The 21,021-nt window shown below is 35.5% G+C and overlaps 1 protein-coding gene, 1 non-coding gene and 1 pseudogene across 4 annotated transcripts in view; 1 reads left to right on the plus strand and 2 right to left on the minus strand.

The window, feature by feature from the left end:
• Srek1 (splicing regulatory glutamic acid and lysine rich protein 1) overlaps positions 1 to 12,904 on the plus strand; it is a 36,089-nt gene extending 23,185 nt beyond the window's left edge. For 2 of the 3 annotated variants that reach the window (XM_047555166.1, XM_047555168.1), the window contains 5 exons: positions 621 to 740; positions 1,124 to 1,498; positions 4,552 to 4,647; positions 6,760 to 6,904; positions 7,911 to 12,904. In XM_047555166.1, coding sequence (XP_047411122.1) covers positions 621 to 740; positions 1,124 to 1,498; positions 4,552 to 4,647; positions 6,760 to 6,904; positions 7,911 to 8,060 — 886 coding nt within the window. In that variant the 3' untranslated portion in view covers positions 8,061 to 12,904. The remainder of the gene's footprint in view (positions 1 to 620; positions 741 to 1,123; positions 1,499 to 4,551; positions 4,648 to 6,759; positions 6,905 to 7,910) is intronic. The other variant, XM_047555167.1, reaches the window with a different exon arrangement.
• A 3,122-nt stretch (positions 12,905 to 16,026) lies between these two features.
• LOC124986317 (high mobility group protein B1-like) overlaps positions 16,027 to 21,021 on the minus strand; it is a 54,224-nt pseudogene continuing 49,229 nt past the window's right edge.
• On the minus strand, positions 16,385 to 16,458 carry Trnav-uac (transfer RNA valine (anticodon UAC)). The gene has a single exon. It is a non-coding gene; the product is annotated as a tRNA-Val (tRNA).

Raw genomic sequence — 21,021 nt, forward strand, 5'->3', positions numbered from 1 at the left:
GGGTTCTTTTAATAGCTGTGTTCATAGTTACAGCTGTAACACAGAGGCATCACAAATCTTCACATTTTATTTTTATGTAGTTTTACCTCATGCAGAATGATTTTTTGTTTTGCTGTTACACACATTGACCGACCAGTATTGTTTCCTTATATGTACTCTATTCTTGGGTGTTGTGATAAACAGTACACAGCAATTTGTAGAAAAGAACCTCATAACCACTATTCCCCATTAAGGTGTCATAACCAACTTACAGTCAAGTGTTAAAGACAGTTTTGGTGTCAAAACTTGGACTATGGGAAAAATAGTCTTTGCTAATTTGAGGCATGTAATAATTTGTTAAAAAAAAAAAAAAGCCACACCTTAAAATATCAACTAAAATCTGAGATAGAGAATAACTATTAAATTCTTCGTTTTGTGTTCTAGTCAATGAAATAGGTGATAAAAGTTTCAAATAAGTTAACTTTCTCTGGTAATTTAACCAAAGCATTATATAGGGAGAATTTTTAAAAGTTGATAGACATAGTTAGGAAGGATTTTTTAAAATTCTCTTATTTTGAAAGATTTTTTAAAAATGAAATTCTAAGAGTAAAGTTTGATTTTTTAATAATTTGTTTCTTCAGGAGTAGATCCCATAACAGATCTCGTTCAAGACAGAAAGAGAGACGTAGATCTAAGAGCCCACATAAAAAACGCTCTAAATCAAGGGAGAGACGGAAGTCAAGGAGTCGTTCACGTTCTCGGTGAGTTTTAGGAAAATTAGGGATAATTTTTTCTTTGGTTTTATTATTGCCTTTTCTGCTGTGGTTTAGGCTTTTGATGAGAAATAAAACTCTTTTTCTGATTGTTTTAGTAATCTAGGATTAATATTGATTGCCACTGATTTGAATCTGATGGTCAGTTTGACTCATGGGGTTTCCAAACTACTCAACTCACCCTGGTAATCACTTCATTTTGCAGCTTCATGTACACTGGAATTATATAGAAATGAATATATAATGTCTTTAGCCATTGTAAATTGTTTTGTGTTGGTAATTGTTGAGGAAAGAGGGGAGGAATGTGATGCCCTTTTGGGAGGTAGGATTTTTTTAGTTATAAATTTATTTATTTTTGCTTATTTTTCAAGGGACAAGAGGAAAGATACTCGAGAAAAGATCAAGGAAAAGGAAAGAGTAAAAGAGAAAGATAGAGAAAAGGAAAGGGAAAAAGAGAGAGAAAGGGAAAAGGAACGTGAAAAAGAAAAGGAACGGGGCAAAAACAAAGACCGGGATAAAGAACGAGAAAAGGACCGGGAAAAGGACAAAGAAAAGGAAAAAGAGAGAGAGCGAGAAAAAGAGCATGAAAAGGAGCGAGACAAAGAGAAGGAAAAGGACCAGGACAAAGAGAAAGAACGAGACAAGGACAGATCCAAAGAATTAGATGAAAAAAGAAAGAAGGATAAAAAATCCCGAACACCACCCAGAAGTTATAATGCTTCAAGAAGGTCTCGGAGTTCCAGCAGGTTTGATAATGTTTAAATTTTTTTGCCAAGGGCTAATTGATAACAATTTAAAATATAAGTGTTAAACTGAGGGGAAAAAGATTATTCTATACAAGTAGAACCAGTACAGTAAAGACAGAACATTTTTCTGTAATTAGAAAGTAAATGTTTTCTCTATCGATTGCCACAGTATTGAACCTGCTAGGAGGAAGACATGATAGTCTGTAAGATTATTTAAAAAGTTTTAGTTAAACCTCAGAGTGCACTATTTTAGCTCAGAAATTAGTATCAGTGTTGTTGCTATTTTCTTGGAGGGTAGAATGTCTGGGGAAGGTATTAAGAAATAGAAGAATTAACCTCTTAGGCTTCTGTGTTTCTTAAGAATGTTGTCATAAGTTTTAATATGCAAAATGGTTTCTCGCGTTGCATTGTTAGTTCTTTGTCATGTGAGTTAATTTTTACCTCTCTCACATGTTGCGTACATGACACTTAAATTTCAGTTATTTGTTAATTTTGAGGATTAGTTGTTTTCCTTAGCACTGTCCAAAAAAAATGTTCTCTCGATTTATTAATAAGTACACTGCCACCAGGCGGCAGCAGGTTGCCATAGTAACAACTGCAAAGTGAGAACCTTCCTCTAGGTTATTTAAACCCACATCCCTTATTCTAAATAAAACCATAATTATGAATAAATGGAAATTCCTGACTTGTGTTAAACCTGTGCTTTACCATGTACTAGGTATTTTGTTTCAATAGACTTCTTTGGTGTCTTTGCTTACTTAGTTCTTACAGTAGGCTTATGAGAAAACTATTGTTGTTTTAAAATATGAGGAACCTGGGAAACTTATAGGAAATTTGCCATCTGCTCTGTACTTTAGTATCTTTTAGGTCTTTCCCTTCTTTGTAGAAATTGTTTTATCATTTTATTTTGTGTGTGTGAGTGTGGGTGGGTACTGGAGTGGTACCCAGGGGTGCTTTACCACTGAGTTATATCCCCACCAGAAGTTTTCATTTTTGAACAGTAGGCTGGCCTTGAATTTGTGATCCTCCTGCCTAACTTTCCCATGTAGTTGGAGCTACAGGCATACTCCATCATGCCTGGTAAATTTGAGAATTCTATAACTGGTATTTGGTATCTGCTTTTAAAATGTGCCTGAGAACCATAAAGTTCAAAGCAATTGTATATGTATTAAAATGGGGACCAAAATAAAAAGATAAATATTGTCCACACTTAAGCACATTGAATCAATTATTGAAGACTTTTCGAGTGTCTCCTAATCTGTATTTTTTTCCAGAAAAATTCGACATTTAAAACTTTTTTAATGCTTTGAAGTTATTGTCAATAAAAGTAAAACCAAGGAAAAGAAGACGAGGGTGTAATTGAGTGGTAGAGTGCCTTGCCTAGCGTGTGTGAGACCTGGGCTTAATCCCTACCACCTCAAGGCATTTTTTAAAAAGGAAGAAGGTGGTACTTATTGAGTACCTACTATGTGTCAGAACCTGTGAACTTTCCTGTTATCCTATATCCTCATAGCAACTGTGTAAGGTGTGAGTTATTATCTTTATTTTAGTTGAATAAAACCAGGCTTTGACTGAGAATGGTGGCACATGAGTAATCCGTTAAGCAACTTGGGAAGCTGAGGCAGGGAGATTGTAAGTTCAAGGCCAGCCTCAGCAGCTTATTGAGACCCTGTCTCAAAATAAAAAAGATAAAAGACTTGGGATGTAGCTCAGTGGTAGAGCACCTCTGGGTTCAATCCCATTACCAACAAAACAACAACAAAACCAACCAAACGAAACTTGGGTTAAATGATACTTATGTTCTCAAAACCCTTGAGCTTTTTTGGTCTTTTAAAATGCTTACCATAGGACTGGGGAGATAGCTCAGTTGGTAGAGTGCTTGCCTTGCAAGCACAAGGCCCTGGGTTCAATCCCCAGCCCTGCAAAAAAAAACCCAAACAAACAAACAAAAAAACCCAAAAAACTTACCATATGTACCACTAATAATGTGAGCATTGTTTAGTGTTTAATTTTATAAATGAAAAATATAAGATAGTAAAGAGAAATTGAAATCCAGAGAATTGATTTGTTTCAACTCTGTGGTTCTTGATTATCAGGGCGCCTTAAAAGGGGTATGAAAGGGTATCATTAGATTCAATTGGCATTTAATAAATACATTCTTATATCTCATCCCTTGGATTATGAACATGGTGAAGTTCTTTGTTTTTGAGTGAATCACTCTTAAAAATGAAGTAGTTTTATGTATACATCATTTACTAATAAGCAAAATAATTTGAATAATAATTAACAGTCTGTATTTCTTAATTTGCCATATTTAAATCCCAGATTTTAACTATTTTACCTATATTTAAGCAACTTGTGTACTGAGTTTTAAATTAATAAAACAGCAATAGTAAAATGACAGACTGGAGGGAAAAACAATTTTTCTGTAAAATGATACTGATTTAAATACCTTTTTGGAGACATTCTAATACTTGGGCCTATTTTAGTTTTGCAGACTAATTTGCCCTTCAGTTCTAATTTACCTGTTATTTTGTTACACAATAATCCACAGTGGGGCAGCAAGGAGCTAGATGCATGACAAAGGATCTAATAGGCAAAACATTTTAGGATCTGAGAAAGACGTATTTGAGAGAATAAACCATCAATATTTTTTCTACCTACTCAAGAAATTATTGTTCAGATATACCACATGGAAAAGGAGGCCCTCCATTCTTTCTAATATGAAATCTTAGGTAAAGGTTCTTTTGTCCTCTATAAAATTTATGACTCATAATTTGACCTGTCCTAAAATTACATAACAGAATATGTTTATAAAGGATGTGGGTTTAAACTGGCCTTTAAGGGGCTGGGGATGTTGGAACACTTGTATATGTGAGGACTTGGGTTCAATCCCTACACTACAAAAAGTAAATAATAGTAAACTATAATACAAAAACTGACTTATGAGGAATACTACTTAATTGAAAGTTCAACCAGGGACCCCTTTGCTTTGTATTTTTGAATTGCCTTTTATTTCATTTGTTTTTTAAAATGACGTTTTTGACTTTTAGGGAAAGGCGTAGGAGGAGGAGCAGGAGTTCTTCCAGATCACCAAGAACGTCAAAAAACATAAAAAGGAAGTCTTCTAGGTCTCCATCACCTAGGAGGTAGGTAGAAAACAAGTGCCAAAACTAAAGAAAAGGAAGCAGGAAAAATTAAAAAAGAATTTGTTTTTTTTCTTTTTAATCTGTTTTTAAAATTTTATATTTTGAATGAGTAAATACATTTGTATCCTTCACAAATAAATATAAAAAGTTTCGTGATGAGAATACTTAATTTCATCCATGTGCTCATCTGTTTTGTCTCCATAAATAATGAAAGTTTTTCTGTGTGTCATTCCAGTTTTGTATACTATACAATATGAGAATGTTTTATTTTTCTCATTAAATAACAAATATATACTGTTGTACACAATTTACTTAACTATTATAGAATTTTTCCATATTGGTCAGTCAGAATTCATTCCTTTTTATAAACGCTTGGAATTAGATTTGCATGGTGGTACCTTGATTTATTTTACCAGCCTACAGTAGAATGGTTTTCTCAAATTTTCTTGTTTCATACTGTGTAATCCTGTAATGAACAACTTTGGACTTAACATTGTTTTGTAGTGTACTGGTGTATAGGAAAAATTTCCAGAAATGGTGGGTTATAGGGTTTGTGCTATATAGTTAGGTTTATTGATGTAAATTTATGAGTAAGTCTGTAAATTTATTCCCAAGTATTTTATTTTGAGGTTATTGTTCCCTTGATTTTAAGAATTACATTTAAAGATAAATACACATATGTTCAAGTAGTATTTTTGGGCTTTTTCCTTTGAATAGGCTAATGGTGTTTTATTGTTTTGCCTTATAAACAGGCAGATTTATAAATTTTCCTTTTATATACCTGAAGTTTTTTTTTTTTCTTTTTTGGCAACCTAGGGTTGCTTAACCACTGAGCCATATTCCCAGCCCTTTTATTTTTTATTTAGAGACAGGGTCTCACTAAGTTGCTGAGGCTGGCTTTGAACTCAACACTCCTCCTGCCTCAGCCTCCTGAACCACTGGGATTACAGGCATGCACCTCTGCACCCAGCTTATACCTGGAGTTTAAAATAAATTGATAGGAGAAATGTTTCGAAAAGATTTATCTCAGATTGTAAAGGAATTTATCCATGTTTATCTCTAGAACTTGAATAGTTTTGAAAATAGGTCTTTAATCCAGTTAGATTTATTTCTGTTGTATGGAATGAGCTGTGGATCCAGTTTTCTCACTTTCCAAGGTGATACACTTAGAACCTCAAAGTTTTACTGATGGTCATTCAGCCCTGCCTGGGAGCCACATCTGATTCTTTATCCTTTTTTTCCCTTTCTGCTTATTCATATACTACTTTGAAAAGATTCATAAAAGAACACTGTCTCTCTTCAGTATTTTTGAGGTATTGCATCCAGGACCCCCTGTAGATCCCAAAATGCATGAATGCTGAACCCTAACATAAAACAGAAGATAGTATTTACACATAATGTGAACATCCTCTTGTAAACATTATCTCTAAATTACTTATAGAATATACACAATATAGAATATAATACAGTGGAAATGCTGTGATGCTGTGTAAGTAGTTGTTATACTGTACTGTTTTAGGTAATAATGACAAGAAATTCTGTAGGGGGCTGTGTGTAGCTTAGTGGTAGAATGCATGTCCCCAGCACCAAAAAAAAAGTCTAAATGTTTAGTACAGATGCAGTTTCCCCTGCCCCCCCCCCCTTTTTTTTATTAATAATTTTGAGACTGGGTTTTGCTAAGTTGCCCAGGCTGGCCTTGATCTCTTATCTCAGCCTCCTGAGTTGCTGCCCCACATAGTTTTAATCTGTGGTTGGTTGAATTCATGGGTAAGGAACCCACTGGTACAAATTAGCTATTTGGTTTTATTTTATCCTTATTCTAGTAGATAAATAAATCCTGAATATTATAAAAGTAATACATTTGCAGTACCAAATTGTTTTTTATGTAAACATTGGATGGCTGCTGCAAAAAACTGGTGTAGTTTTAAAAAACATTAGGGTGAAGGGGTGGAATAAGTCAGGTTATAGAACCTGTTTTTTGTTACTTTGTCATACCAACTTACTAACAAGTTTATTTATAATGTATTATTTTAGATACCCTGTATTAGATAAGGATAAATAATATGGTATGTGTCTGATTTCTTAAAAGTTGACTTATGAATATTCTTACAGCAGAAATAAGAAAGATAAAAAGAGAGAAAAAGAAAGGGACCACATCAGTGAAAGAAGAGAGAGAGAGCGTTCAACCTCCACAAGAAAGAGTTCTAATGATAGAGATGGAAAGGAGAAGCTGGAGAAGAATAGTACTTCAGTTAAAGTAAGCAGTAGTTAACAGTGTTTGGCACTGAATAATTAATTGAGATTGTTCTTTGTCAGACTGAATGCTTCTTGAGGGCAACCGTCTTTTATATCCTTGACATTTAAAAATATTTATAAATTACTGATTTTTCCACATTAAAGTTTGAAGACATAAGAACCAATTAAGATTTAAACAATTGCATTCCTTATTTTAGAGAATCAGAAAATGGCATGCAATAAGAAAATTTTTAGAAAATCTCTGGGCATCAAATGTATTTGACACATTTTTATCTGTTAAAATTTCTGCCTGATGCCATTTTCCTCAATATATGTTTCAGCAAATTTGACAAGACTTTAGTCATTGACTTTGTAATACATATTTAAAATTAGGTTTGTTGAATTATGTATTGGAAAACCAAATTCTACCAAGTAAGCTTTTTCTTGCACAAATATTGTAAGTGCTTATGAATTATGTCAGTTTTCTTATCTATCTTCATAAAATGTGTTTGTATTGGAAATTGAGTTCTGGGACTTTCATTGTGTAATTTCCTACTGGTAGAGAGTTAGGGTTGTCATTGATGATAATTATTGAGCATTTACTGTGTGCCACTCTTGGATCTCATGTATTCTCCTTTAAACTGAGACTAGAATTCGAACTGTTCTTGAACAGTCTTCTCTAAGAGGAATATTTACTTCCTTTTTTGCATTCCTTTATTTTTGCTTCTTATGTTATTTTTGGAAGTTATTTCATGCTTTCAACAGGTTAATCTCACTTTTTTAAGTCTTGTCCACATTTATTGTGTTCTTCCTTAGGATTTCTGTTCGTCTATTCTAATTTAGTTGCTCATGTTTTATGAGAAGTGCAATAGTCAAATTGATACATCTTGCATGTTCTTTTTAATGAAAAAATAATGGAAGTAAATCATCCAATTTTATTAATTCACAGATTAAGATATGTCATTTAGCCATCATAGCTGGTAACTCTTGAGGGGAATAGTAAATGTATACCTTCATATTTATTGTAGGAGAAGGAGCACAATAAAGAGCCAGATTCAAGTGTGGTCAAAGAAGTAGATGATAAGGACGTACCAAGGACTGAGGAAAACAAAGTACAGCAAAATGGGAATTGTCAACCAAATGAAGAAAACCTCTCTACCAAAACAGAAGCAGTATAGGACCGTCTTATGCACCTCTACACTCAATGGTGGAATAAAATCCAAAGCTTTTAATTCTCAACAAGATGTAAACAGGGAAGAAATCTAGCCGAGTATGAAGTTAGAGGCTAACAGCTTTTCTAATTGTTAGGTGATGTTATGGACATCTTGTTACTGAGTAAGAAAATAAAGCATGGACATCATGAAAATACCAGATGTTACCCAAACCCCTCATCTTATAAAAACTGTGTTTCCATGGTGGCTGACACACGTCATGTGATTTGTTAGTGTTTGCCAAGAACCATTGCAAATAAATTAAACATCATTGATCCAAATTTGTACTTTCCCTAAAGACTGGAGGTAAACATTGGAGGCTCTTTAAAAAAAAAAAAAAAAAAAAAAAAAAAAAAAAGCTAGTTATTGAATTTTGTATTGTTTTACTTTTTTTAAAAAAAAATTTCATTATATACAGTTTGATGATGTGCTTGAAATTGGTGCAAATATATACACACCCTTGTTAAGTGCAAAGTATGTAAGAAGTTTTAACATTTACTTCACAGGATTTACAGTGATTGTGTTAAATTCTCACTCTTGTGTTTTCTTTTGCTCACTGTTTAGGACAACAGTTTTTCTTTAAAATAGTTTTACAGATTAAAATTGCTTAAATAAGTGGATTAAGAAACAACTGACAATGCATGCTACTGTTCTCTTTCAAAAGGAAGAGCAACTGTGTTGAATACTAATAATAATGTATTAGTATTCAGTGTTTAGAATCATTGGGTCTACCCACAAAGTAAGCATTTCTTTTTGAACTTTCTTGACATTTCCAAGTTTATTATGAATAATATTGCAGTGTGACTTGTCAGCTGTAGGTGGCAAAGATGCCCTCATAAAAAGGAAACTGGGTTTTCAAAATGGGCTATGGGAGCACAAGCTGAAGCTTTAGTGCCTTCTACAATGTGGTATACTGTTTTCTAGAATTTTATATGTGCTTGTCATTCTCAATTCATATGGAATCTAGATATTCACACCCATAGAGAAGTGTGCAAGTGGTATGTCAGAAGAGCTTACTTAGTTCACCTCATATGAGAAGGAAGTTCTGTTTTCAAGACTGACTTTCAAGTTTAAAACAACTGCAGTTTTGGGACCATCAGTTTTATACTGTGATAACTAAAAATGAGACATGCTCTGTTTTCCTCAAATCAAAGGAAACCTTTCAGTTGACTACATTGGATGGCCTTAATTATTACCTCTCAATCATTTTCCCATAAACAATGTGCAGAAATTATACTTGAGGGCAAGGAGTATTTGGGAGGTTATTTGTTTTGTTTTTAAGACTATGTTTACTTGAGTTTAAGATATTGGTCATCCATCATTCACTTTTTGCAGAAAGTATGCAAGTAGTAAAATGACAACATTGCTAATTTTTCCCCCCCAAAACTTTAACTTGTAGTTTCTGAACTCTTTTCATTATTGTTATATTTCCAAAAGTACTTTTAATTAGCATTTTATTAAAAATCAAGTATAATTATTTTAATGCAATCTAATACAATCAAATTACTCAGTTGCCTTACCTCATGGGATGAGTTACTTTTATAGATTTAAAAAGTTAAGTAGCATGTTAGTTACTTGGTTTCAACTTGAGTTTTTTTAAATGTTAATACTGTTGAAACTTAAGTATTTGGTGGAGAATGGAAAGAGTTGTTCTTTTTGCAAGTTATGAAGCCTGGTTTGATTATGAAGCTGCTTAATCAACTTCATGTGTTCAGAATTACTGTGTTTTGTTTTGTTTTTTTTTTTTTTTTTCCTTTTTGGTCACTGTGTACATTAAAATTTTGGAAAATGCTTTACTATGTAAAGTATAGGTGGTCATTTTAATCATTCAACCACATAAGGTTGGCTGGTAAACAGCTTATTCTAATACAAGAATGCTTGGGTGTATATGGAAAGATTGTGAAGGAGTGTGTGTCTTGCATCAACAGCTGTCTTATTTATGATATGTAAGTAGAATAGAGCAAATGTTGTTTGAATCTGTTATTTTTAGTACCATTTCTCTAATAAAGCTAAGTATTTTAGAGGAAAGTAGTTGTTTATACATTTCAAAACATCTTAATTTTCATCCTGCTCTAGTAGATTTAGTTGGCACAGAGATTGTTTTGACATGGAGAGTGTATGTTTGTGTGATATCTATCTACAAATCAATCATTTCAAGTTAAAATATTTTCTTGTACTGTGGACTCTTTTAATGTTAGAAATTAATATTTAATTTTATTCCTGCCACTAATTTTGTTTTTCGTGCTGATGATATTTATTCAGCTTTAAAATAATCATACTGATTTTGAAAGAGTGATTTTCAAAAGCTTGAGAATGGGTCTGGGGCTGTAGCTCAGTGGCAGAGTGCTTGCCTAGCACGTGTGAGACTCTGGGTTTGATCCTCAGCACCATGTAAAAATAAATAAAATAAAACCATGTTGTCTATCTACAACTACAAAAAAATTTTCTTTTTAAAAAGCTGAGAATCTAGGAATACAAGATTTGACATTTTCTTACATGGAAGCAAAGCCTTCTAGGGTTTAGAGATTGTGTGTGTATGTGAGACAGAATGAGTTCTCTTTGTTCACTGAGAGATGACATGTTTCCATTTGTTTATTATTTTCTTTAAAGGTATTTTGATTTTTTTCCTTTAAGGCTATTTCTTTTCATCTCCCAGGTAGATGTTGTCAGGAAAACTTGAGGTAAGGCTAAAAAGACAGCCCTTTTACACTTCATACCTTCTGTGATTCTTTTTAAGCTTGATTATACAGAGAAGACACTCTGTTCCTTAAATCGTACTTCAGCAATGCTTGCTGAAGTGTAACAGGTCTTTCATAAGCTAGCCAGTCAGTTTCGTGTGTGAAAACTTGCAAATCCTTAACTTCTACATTTATCTCCTTAGCTACTATTTTCCATCTAATCTGATTTAGCTTATAATCGGGTCATCTTGTGACTTTGCCCATGTTTAGAATTCTTCTTTTGAAGAAGTGTCTGCCTTGATTTTCACTGTCAGAAGCTTAAATTTTGACATGCTCAATTAAAAATAAAAACTGGTATTTATAACCAAAAGGTTATTTTGTCAAGAAAATAATTTCTTTTGTGATATAAATCATTTTCAAGAACCTCAATCATTCCTATGTATGTGTATGTTGCTATCTTTATTTTAAAAATTGAGAAAACAAAAAAACTGATCCAAATCTGCTGTCAACTGAGGAGATTATTCAAATTTAAGGATTTAAAGTATAGTAATAGGCTTTTAAAAGTTAGTTTTTGGATCTGCACTGTATTATAAATGCAGATTGTTTTCATTTAATCATTTTTAGTTGAGTTAGCAATTAAAATAAATTCCTTTGGAGGGATGCATTTAATAACATTTCAGTGAGGCTATTTCTTGTATTTTCATGGTAAAAGATAGTATTTGATTTTAACTGAGTGGGTTATGAAGTTGAGCCATTCCTACAAAGTGAAAGTACAGTGATCATGTACTCTTTGTGTTTAAATATTTTTTTTGTTTTCACTACCTATATGTTTAGTATTTTCATATGTTTATTTACTAATGTCATAGTCACTTTGACTTATTTTCAGAATTCAAAAGTTAGTGCTCTAAAAAGGGCTAAATTATATTTCTGGAAGCAGGAGTTTAGTATAAATGTAATAAAGTAATCTTTTAAAAACAAAACTGACTTCCCTACTTCATCTTGGGTTTATGGGTGAAATTTTTGTTGTTTTCTTAGAATACTTTTATTGGTGATTTTGCATGAAGAGTAATATTTTAGAAATAAAAGCTAAAGCCATTTATGGTTTTTGATTCATATTTGGTCAGGTTAGATATAGTACCTAATACACATCTTTCCATTCCAGTTTAACCCATTTTTTTCTGTCATCCCTGATGTGGAATGACCACCTATAAAACCATAAGTGGAGCAACAAGTATACCACTTATAATAACTTTGAAGTAATAGTTCTTAGGGGTCTATTCTTTTGAGAAAAGTAATAGGTGAGTGATTAGAATGTTTGAAAATATGTAAAGGACATTTAAGATCTAGACTATGATTTCCAAACTATTTTGATGCATTTATATCAATTTCATTGAAATATTTAGAGAATTGAAAACTTGGGACTTAATAGGTTAGATACCTTTATAGTTTATATGTAATACATCCTTTCCTTTTGGGAGGTTGCTGGGGATCAGACTTCGGCAAGTGTTCTACCACTGGGCTTCCCCTCCAACATCTAATGTAACATTTTAAAATACTTTTAAGTAGATTTTTAATATGTTGCCTGATTTTAAAATTTATGTCTAGTTAACATTGTAATTTGGAAAATTGTCAATTTTGAGGAGACTTCACATATTTTGCCTCTAAATTTTATTTCCCCAGGATTAGGATGAGTGTTAGTTCCTTCTATTACTGATTAGTTTTTATTTGCTAGTTAGGTGATTTTGTAACTATGTAAATTCAAATTCATGAAAACCATACTAAAAGAATTAGAAGAGAGTGATTTCTACCAGTTTAGGGGTACTGGTAGGTAACATTTTCAGAGAATAAGCTAGAGAATTCATGATTTCCACAAAAGGTTAAATTTGAATATACTGTGTAGCTGTATAAATCAATTTAATAGTTAAATAATTATCTTCCTAACCTTGATGAGCTCAATAGAACAGTGCTATAGATTTTCAAGGGAAGAGTTTAAAATGTAAACATTAAGATTCTGCATAGGTGGTGTATATTTATGTTAGTAGGATTACTTTTAAATGGTACTAGTAAAGATTTATCAGATGCTGCTGCTATTATGTTGCTATATTTTTAATAAAATGAAAATTTTAAAATCTATCCACTGTTGAGTAGTAATTTCATCTATTTCTGGGACATATATTTCCAGATTCACAGGTTTCTATAACTGAGATGGTTATAGGCTCTTCCAGGGTTAAAAAATCACCACCTAAATTGAGGTTTTTGTGTTTAACAGCAGGTGGAATGCTTTCTTCCCTTTATGAGAAGTGTAGCTCCCTGTTTGGTAAAAGGAACCGTATGACCTCAGGGTGGTCTTTTAAGTGAGACAGCCTATTAGTCAAAAGTGTCACTTTAAGAACATAAACTACCTGTTGGATGTATAGATTTAGGATTGTGTGAGACTTCATGGCTTACTTGGTCCAGAGATGATGATATATATATATATATGGATTTTTCTATGTAGGCCTGCTATCTTTTTATCTAGATCAGTTTAGCAGATTTATCAATTTAGCTATTTTCTCTCAGATTTTTGCTTTTATCTATTTTCTATTGCACTTATTTTTACTCTTTAGTATTTCTTTTCTGCTTATTTTTGGTTGTTCTTGTTTTTCTTACAGTTTAAAGTGTGTGCTGGAGTCATTCATTGAGAATTTTATCAATACAAGCATTTTAGTCTTATGAATTTCCTTTTCAGCACTGCTTTGACTGCATCCCAGCACACTTTAATATGTTGTGTCTTTATTTTCATTCAGTTCAAAAATGCTCTGATTTTCCTGTAGGTTTTGTCTTTGACTCATGGGTTATTTAAATGTTCGTTATTTAGTGTTGTAATATTTGGGGATTTCAAAAGATCTATGTGTTACTGATTTCAAACTTAAGTCCATTGAGGCTAGGAAACATTTGGTGTGATTTGATTTCTTTTAAACTTTCATGCCCACAAATAATCCAATTTGTTAAGTGTTCCATGTGCACTTCAAAAGATTGTATCTTCTTCTGGTCTTCTATATTTCTGTCCCAACCCCCACCCCATCGATTAGTGAGAATTCTTAAAATCCCTAACTAGATTGTGGATGTAATTCTGCTTTTGCTTATGTGCTTTGAAGCTGTTATTAGGTTTGTAATGTTTAGGGTTGTTAAATTCTGTTAAATTGACACATCATTATTAAATGATAATGCCATTTTTATTCTTGATAATTTTTTTTTTGCTTTGAAATTTTTTCCATGATGTTAATACTAGTACTTAAAAAATATTTTTTTTTTAGGACTACCATGATGTTTTCCATCCTTTTTTTTTTTTCTTTTGTAACTCAGGGATGATTTATCACTAAGCTAAGACCCAGTCCTTTTTATTTTTTATTTTGAGACAGGGTCTTGCTAAATTGCCAGGGCTGGCCCCCAATTTAAAATCCTCCTGCCTTAGCTCCCCGAATGACTGGGATTACTGGCATGTGCCCCAGACCCCAGCTCCCATCCTTTTACCTCAAACTTTGGATTGGGAACATAGCTCAGTGGTAGCATACTTGCCTCACCATTGTGAGGTCCTGGATTCAATCCCCAGCACTGCAAAAATGAAAGCAATCTGGGCACAATGGTACATGCCTGTAATCCCAGCATCTTGGGAGGCTGAGGCAGGAGGATCACAAGTTCAAAGCTAGCCTCAGCAATTTATCGAGGCCCTAAGTAACTTAAATAAGACCCTGACCCAAAATTTAAAAATCCTGCAATTATAGTTAGGCACCACCAGGTGGGCTAGGCTGATGGTTTTTTAATCCAGTCTGACAATCTCTGCCTTTTAGGAGTGTTTAGACCAGTAATACTGATGTCTTTTACCTCCTTGATTTTTTTGTTCCATTTTTCTTTGTTATCTGCCTTTTGAACTTGCTGAGTAATTTTTATTATTTCATTTTCATTTTATCATTGTTGGCTTATTAGCTATAATTCTTTGTTTTGATATTCAAGTAATTTTAGAGCTGTTCGTTATACTTTTACAGTTATGGGTTTTTGGTTTGGTTTGGTTTGGTACTGGGGATCAAACCCAAGGGTGCTCTGCCACTGAGCTACATCCCCAGCCCTTTTATTAATTATCTTGAGATGGGCTTGTGAAGTTACCCAGCCTGGCCCCTGGATTTGTGATTCTCCCTCAGTCTCCCAGGTAACTGGGATTGAAGGTGAGTACAAGTGCACCTGACTTATCATAGTCTACAAAGTGATACATCACTTTGTATAAGAACCTTAACAATAACATTCTTTTCCCACTCCCAGATGTTTGCTTTTTTTTTTTTTCATGCATTTTATGTAAGACATGCTAAAATCCCCACAATGTTTTTTTTTTTTTTTTTTTTCTTAGTTTTTTTTGCAGTACTGGGGATCGAACTCAGGGCCTTGTGCTTGAGAGGCAAGCACTCTACCAGCTGAGCTATCTCCCCAGCCCACAATGTTATTTTTGTTTTAAATAATTTTTTATTCTTTTTTAATTTTTCCCCCCAGTGCTGGGGATTGAATCCAGGGCCTCATGTTTGCTAGGCAAGTGTTCCACCACTGAGCTGTACCCCAATCCTAAATAGTTCTATTTTAAAGAGATCATATGAAGAATTAAAAAAAAAAAAAAAAGTCACAGATTAGAATTCATGTTTTCTTTGCTCCTTTGTGTAGATCCAGGTTTGCTCCTAGAGTGCATGTTTACTGGTGATGGATTCTTTCACCTTTGCAGGCTGAATAAGTTTTTGTCTCAATATTTTGTGATTTTTTTTTTCTGTCTATAGAATTCTGCATTTACTGGTTTGTTTTTCTTTCTATAATTTAAAGATATACTTTGTTTTCATCAAGATGTCTCTTTTTTCTTTTCTTTTTTTGGTACTGGGAATTGAACCCAGGGCCTCACTTTACCCCTCAGCTACATCCTCAGTTCTTATTCTTTAACTTTTATTTTGAGATGTTCTCACTAAGTTCCCAAGGGCAACCTTACTAACCTCCTGAGGTTGGACTCAAACTTGCAATCCTCCTGCCTGTATCTTTATCATTCTGCACAAAAGATGGCCCTTTTCCTGTGAGCACTTCTAAGATCTTCTTTTTTTTTTCCATTGGTTTTAATCAATTTGACTATGAAAAACTGAGATACACTGTAATTAGGCTAACGTGATCACAGCACAAACCATGAAACTAACTTTATTAGAGCTGAACAATTTAACAACCTTGAATGGTCTTTCTTTTTCTTGTTCTGTTCAGCCTTGATGACTCCCCTTTTGCTGCATCAGGTTTCCCTTCGCTTGGTAGACAGCGGAATTCTTTCCCTTTGCCTTAGCAGCCTTGTTTTCATGGGGCTGCTTGTCATCTGTAGCAGTGCTATTCCACATCACTCCCAGTTTCTTGGCAGCATCACCTAAGGATAGGCCACTTGTTCTTTAATTTGGGGACGATGCTCAGAACAGAACGAGAAGACTGATGGAGGCCTCTTGGGTGCATTGGAATCTTTGAACTTCTTTTCCCTCCACTTTAGGAAGGATACAGATTTTCATTTCTCTTTCATAATGGGCCTTGCCCACCTTTGCCATGAATTCAAATTTTCCTTTTGGTTTGTTTTTGCGGTGCTGGGGATCGAACCCAGGGCCTTGTGCTTGTAAGGCAAGCACTCTACCAACTGAGCTATCTCCCCAGCCCAAATTTCCCTTTTTCTTTAGCAAACATGGTCTTCCATTTCTGAGTCCTTAGAAAATGCAAAGTTGCCTGAAGCATCTGGGTGTTTCTTGTGCTCCTGTCAGTTCTGCACAAAAAACACAAATGATGATGTTCTATCTCTTGACCTCTTAGAAGCTCCATTTGCTCACATTTAGTTGTTTTCCTTGGCAAGACAGTCACCCAGTGCCTGTCTGGCTCCCACTTGTCCTGGTGCTGTATTTATGGAGGTCAGTGTACTGCAATGACCACAACTAGAATTTTGAAATTATCTGTAATTAATCATTTTGGCCTGAGAGTTCCCTAATTTCATGTGCATGCAACTTTCCATCAATTCTTCATCTTGTTCATGTATCTTCCCCTCTAGCAGTGCATGGGGTATTGCAGATTTCCTCCTATAGGCTTATAGTGGCCCTATAGGTTTCCAAAGCCCTTCCTTTAAGGGGAGATCAATATTAGCAGTGCCCAATTCAGACACTATGCAATCCTAGACCAAATAGCCCCTATGGGGCCAATAACAAAATTGTCATAATAAACAAAATGAGTTAAAATATTATCTTCAATAAAACAAACAGATATGCAATAAGGTCTGCAATTTCTAATGGAGGACAAAGAGGATACAGAGGGATGTAGAATGTGGCTGTTAATGGGAAAAGAAAAGATTATACAGAAGTTCTAGATAATAGAAAAGGTGAGAGTGTAATCAAAAGAAATTGGATGTTAGCATGCAAAAAAGGAAGAAAGTCTCTGAGGGAACAGGTAAACAAAAGGAAAAGAGAACAAGAAAAGTAAAGAAATAAAAATTTTTTTCTATAAGGAGAAAAAAGAAAATCTACAGTATAACAGTCATATAGTAATGAAACCTCCCAGTGTTCAGTAGCCTGATGCATGAGAGGTACCTGACAATGAGCTTCAAGTCTCCAGCAGGCGTCTCAGGATGGGATTTGCCCCACCTAAAGATTGGAGCTATGGCTTCCAGGATTATCCAAGATGGCTGCTCTGGCTTCCAAATGTGTTGGCAAATGGGGAGCTGCTGCTCAGGGTGTGGACGTGATCAGCTGGAGGTCCTGGAGGCGGGGTGCGGTTGGTCAGGCAGGGGTCCTGGAGGTTGGGTGTGTTTGGTGTGGTTGTGGGATCCTGGAGGCCAGGTGCAATCAGTCGGTCTGGGGTCCCGGTGATAGGGCTCAGTCAGTTGGTCTGGGGGTCCTGGCAGCAGGGAGCAGTCAGTCGATGTGAGGGCCCCAGAGGCAGGGAGTGATCAGTCGGGCTGAGGGATCCTGGAGATGGGGCTCAGTCAGTCTGGCCAGAGGTCCTACAGGGCCTGGCTGTTGTCTCAAAATGGCGGCAACCACGTGTAACCAAACGTGCAGGTACTGTAACAGTGAACTTCCAGGCAACAGCAGGCAGCTGGTGCTCCAAGGGCGGTCGGCGATCAGTTTGCTGACTGTTGTCGGATGATCTGGAGGTGAACCTCATGCGTTGGGTGATGGATAGGTGTAAGGCAGGCGATGGACAGGCGAGAGGCAGGCAAATGGCAGATGATAGGAGCTGACAGTGAGCAATCTGCCCATCAATTCTTCAGAACAGTGATAATAAGAACCTTAACAAATTAATAGCAATAACTAAAATAAGTATATTCTTTATTTATCTTCTCTGAAACAAAGGAATCTGGCAGCCTTTCAAAGAAAATGAAATTGAGGTTAGTGGCAGCAAGGCCTCGGCTAGCCTGTCTGGTGCCTCGTGCAGTTAGGAAAGGTTGCTGCCTCGGGCTGGTGCCATCTCATTGTTCAGGGCTTAGTGAGTGCAGCCCAGTGGTGAGTGCGGTGAACAGACTTCACAAATCAGGGTTGAGGCACCAGAGGCAGGAGGCTGTTTCAATAAGACTTCTTCCTCCAGTCCCAGCCTCTGGAGAGCCTGTTTGGAAGTAGAAGCACTGAAGTTGGCATATCCTGAGTCCATATGCTTCAGAAGAATTAAGAATAAATTGTCCACAGTCAACATTATTGGGGAGTTTGAAAGAATCTTGGAAATGATCCCTTCCCACTCTTACTTTCCAGGTGAGCAATTCCAAAGCTCAAGGAGGGGGTGAGGGGACCAAGTTCTTACCACTAGTTAGGTTGCTCTAGGCTGTGTTCCGTCCATGACCCGGTATTCAACCATAGCAATTTCCTTTCCAGTATTTAACTACCACTAAATTACATTCTGGGTATATTTTTTTCAGAATGTTATTTCCATTACAAGCCATCTCAAAAATACAGATGAAAATTTAAGCTCTCTGATTCAATGATTACAGAGCTTCTAAACATCATTATTTATAGTATTTGGAAAAATACAATCTTCATTTCCAAGGAAGTCATGGCTTCTGGCGGTGATAATTCTATTACTCCTGTTGAACCTACTGAGATATCCAAGTTAATACAATTTATGTTCAAAGATGTCTTAAAAGGCTAATGTAACTTCATTATCAGTACATGACTTTAAAAAATATAGATACTAAAATACGCAATGAGAACATCTTTTAACATCATTCTAATGTGATTTTTCTGTTTTCCAGATCAGGTGGCAAGTTTAATGAGCAATTTAATTGCTTGACAAACCAGACAGGTCTTATTTTTTGTTCCAAGGATTGGGATGACATTGGTTCAGATGAATTAGAGTTTTGTCAGAATATTTTCCCTTCAAGGAATAGGAGTTGCTTTAGGTGTTTCAGGTCCTCCAGGTCTCTTACTAATTATGATTCATAAAATCCCCAAATCTTAGAGCTATCTTTCATTTTAGAAATACTTTGTTTTCTTTGTATCCTTTGACTCAAGGCTGTCCGTATAAAGCACCACAAATAAGGGGGCTTAACATAACAGAAATTTATTCTCTTGCAGTCTGGCTGAAGTCTGAAACCAAGATGTCAGCAGGGCTCTGCTCTCTCTGAAGACCCCCCAGGAGTGGGGATCTATTCCATTCCTAGACTTCTGCTGTTGCCAGCAGTTCTTGACATTCTTTGACTTATGGATGTAGCCCTGCAATCTTTGCCTCCATTACCATGAGACATTCTACCCGTGTGTGTGTGTGTGTGTGTGTGTGTGTGTGTGTGTGTGTGTCCCTGGGTCTCTCCTCCTTTTAAGAACACCAGACCCATCCTGTTCCAGCATGAGCTCGTCTTAACTAATTACATGCAGAGACCCTGTTTATGTGTAATGGTTAGGGCTTACACATTTTCTGGAGGATACAATTCTACCCCCAGTAGCATGCAGTCTTATTACTTCTGTAAATATAGAAATGCTGCAAGTAGATTCTGCTCAAGGGCAGTGTACCTGGTACACCGGTGGATCTGGGGCTCAAGGAGAGAAGAGGCCTCAGTTTTGTCTGACATTGACCTTACTCTTCAGTTCAAGCACATGTACTCAAGAATGTTTTGTAAAGTGGTGGGTATGTTCTCATAAGCATTGTTTCTTATAAGGCATGAAAAGGGAAGAAGGCCCAAGTTAATCATATTTATGTGCATTTTATTTGAAGCAGGATGGGCCTGCAGTCTCCCTGCTGGGAGCGTCCCCTTCCTATGGCACCTTTGTGCCCAGGCCACCAGCCATTCCCCATGTTCTCTCACTGAAGCACCAAGGGGTTGAACTGTAATTTGGCTAACCAGAGTCTGTTTTGTTTTGTTTTGTTTCTTTGGTCCTAATATCCTTCACACTTGTCTAGTCAACTGTCTTAGTTTTTAAAAGTCCTGTTGCTTATATTAAAGTATGAAAGTAGAGAGAAATAGCTTCTGAAACTCAGTTTACTGTGGAGATCCCAAGAGAGAGTTCTGCTGCAGAGAAATAATTGGTTGAGAAACAACCTTGTGTGAAGGCTATTGTCTGACTGCGGCAAACATCCAGGACAAGTTGGGGATGAATTTGCCAAAGATCTGCCCCATGAAGATGCCTGTCCACTGTCTTCACCATGAGAATAACCAAAGTTCCAAAGTGTGTTTCTTTTTTTACAAAAAGCTTCACAAGATTTTTTAAAAAGTGCATTCAAGTCTATGTGTGGTTTTAGACTGGAACTGCCAACATTGGTGATGGTTAATGTATGCCAGAAGGTTTGGTGCTTAGGAATGTGTCTGATACTCATCTCAGTTTCTTTTTCCTTGATTTTATGTTCTTTTAACAGATCTATCCCTGTGGGAGGTGTCTGAGATGAGAGGACACAACTTGGTTTTTGGGATAGATTGAGCTGGGCAGCTGCAATCAGCTTCTTTATGCAAATTAGGCATGACCTATCTTGGGACTCCTGGCTGATCACTAATGGAGTGAGGGGAGGGAAAGATGTCACCCCCAAAGTAGGCCCTTCATGGGCTTTGACTAGGCCAGACACTTAACATCATTTACAGGGTTCTGTGTAATTATAAAGTTTATGCTTATACAGAGAGCTGTTTCTGTGAAACTCTATTATTTTGTAAATAAAGATATTGCTACTTTGCAAAACAAAGTAATGCTTCAGGCACTCATTCATTACCATGATTTTCTGTGGGGTTTTTTAAGGTAGGTGCACATAGGATACAGGGC

Source organism: Sciurus carolinensis, chromosome 6, assembly GCF_902686445.1.
Source record: "Sciurus carolinensis chromosome 6, mSciCar1.2, whole genome shotgun sequence".
Lineage (NCBI taxonomy): Eukaryota > Metazoa > Chordata > Mammalia > Rodentia > Sciuridae > Sciurus > Sciurus carolinensis.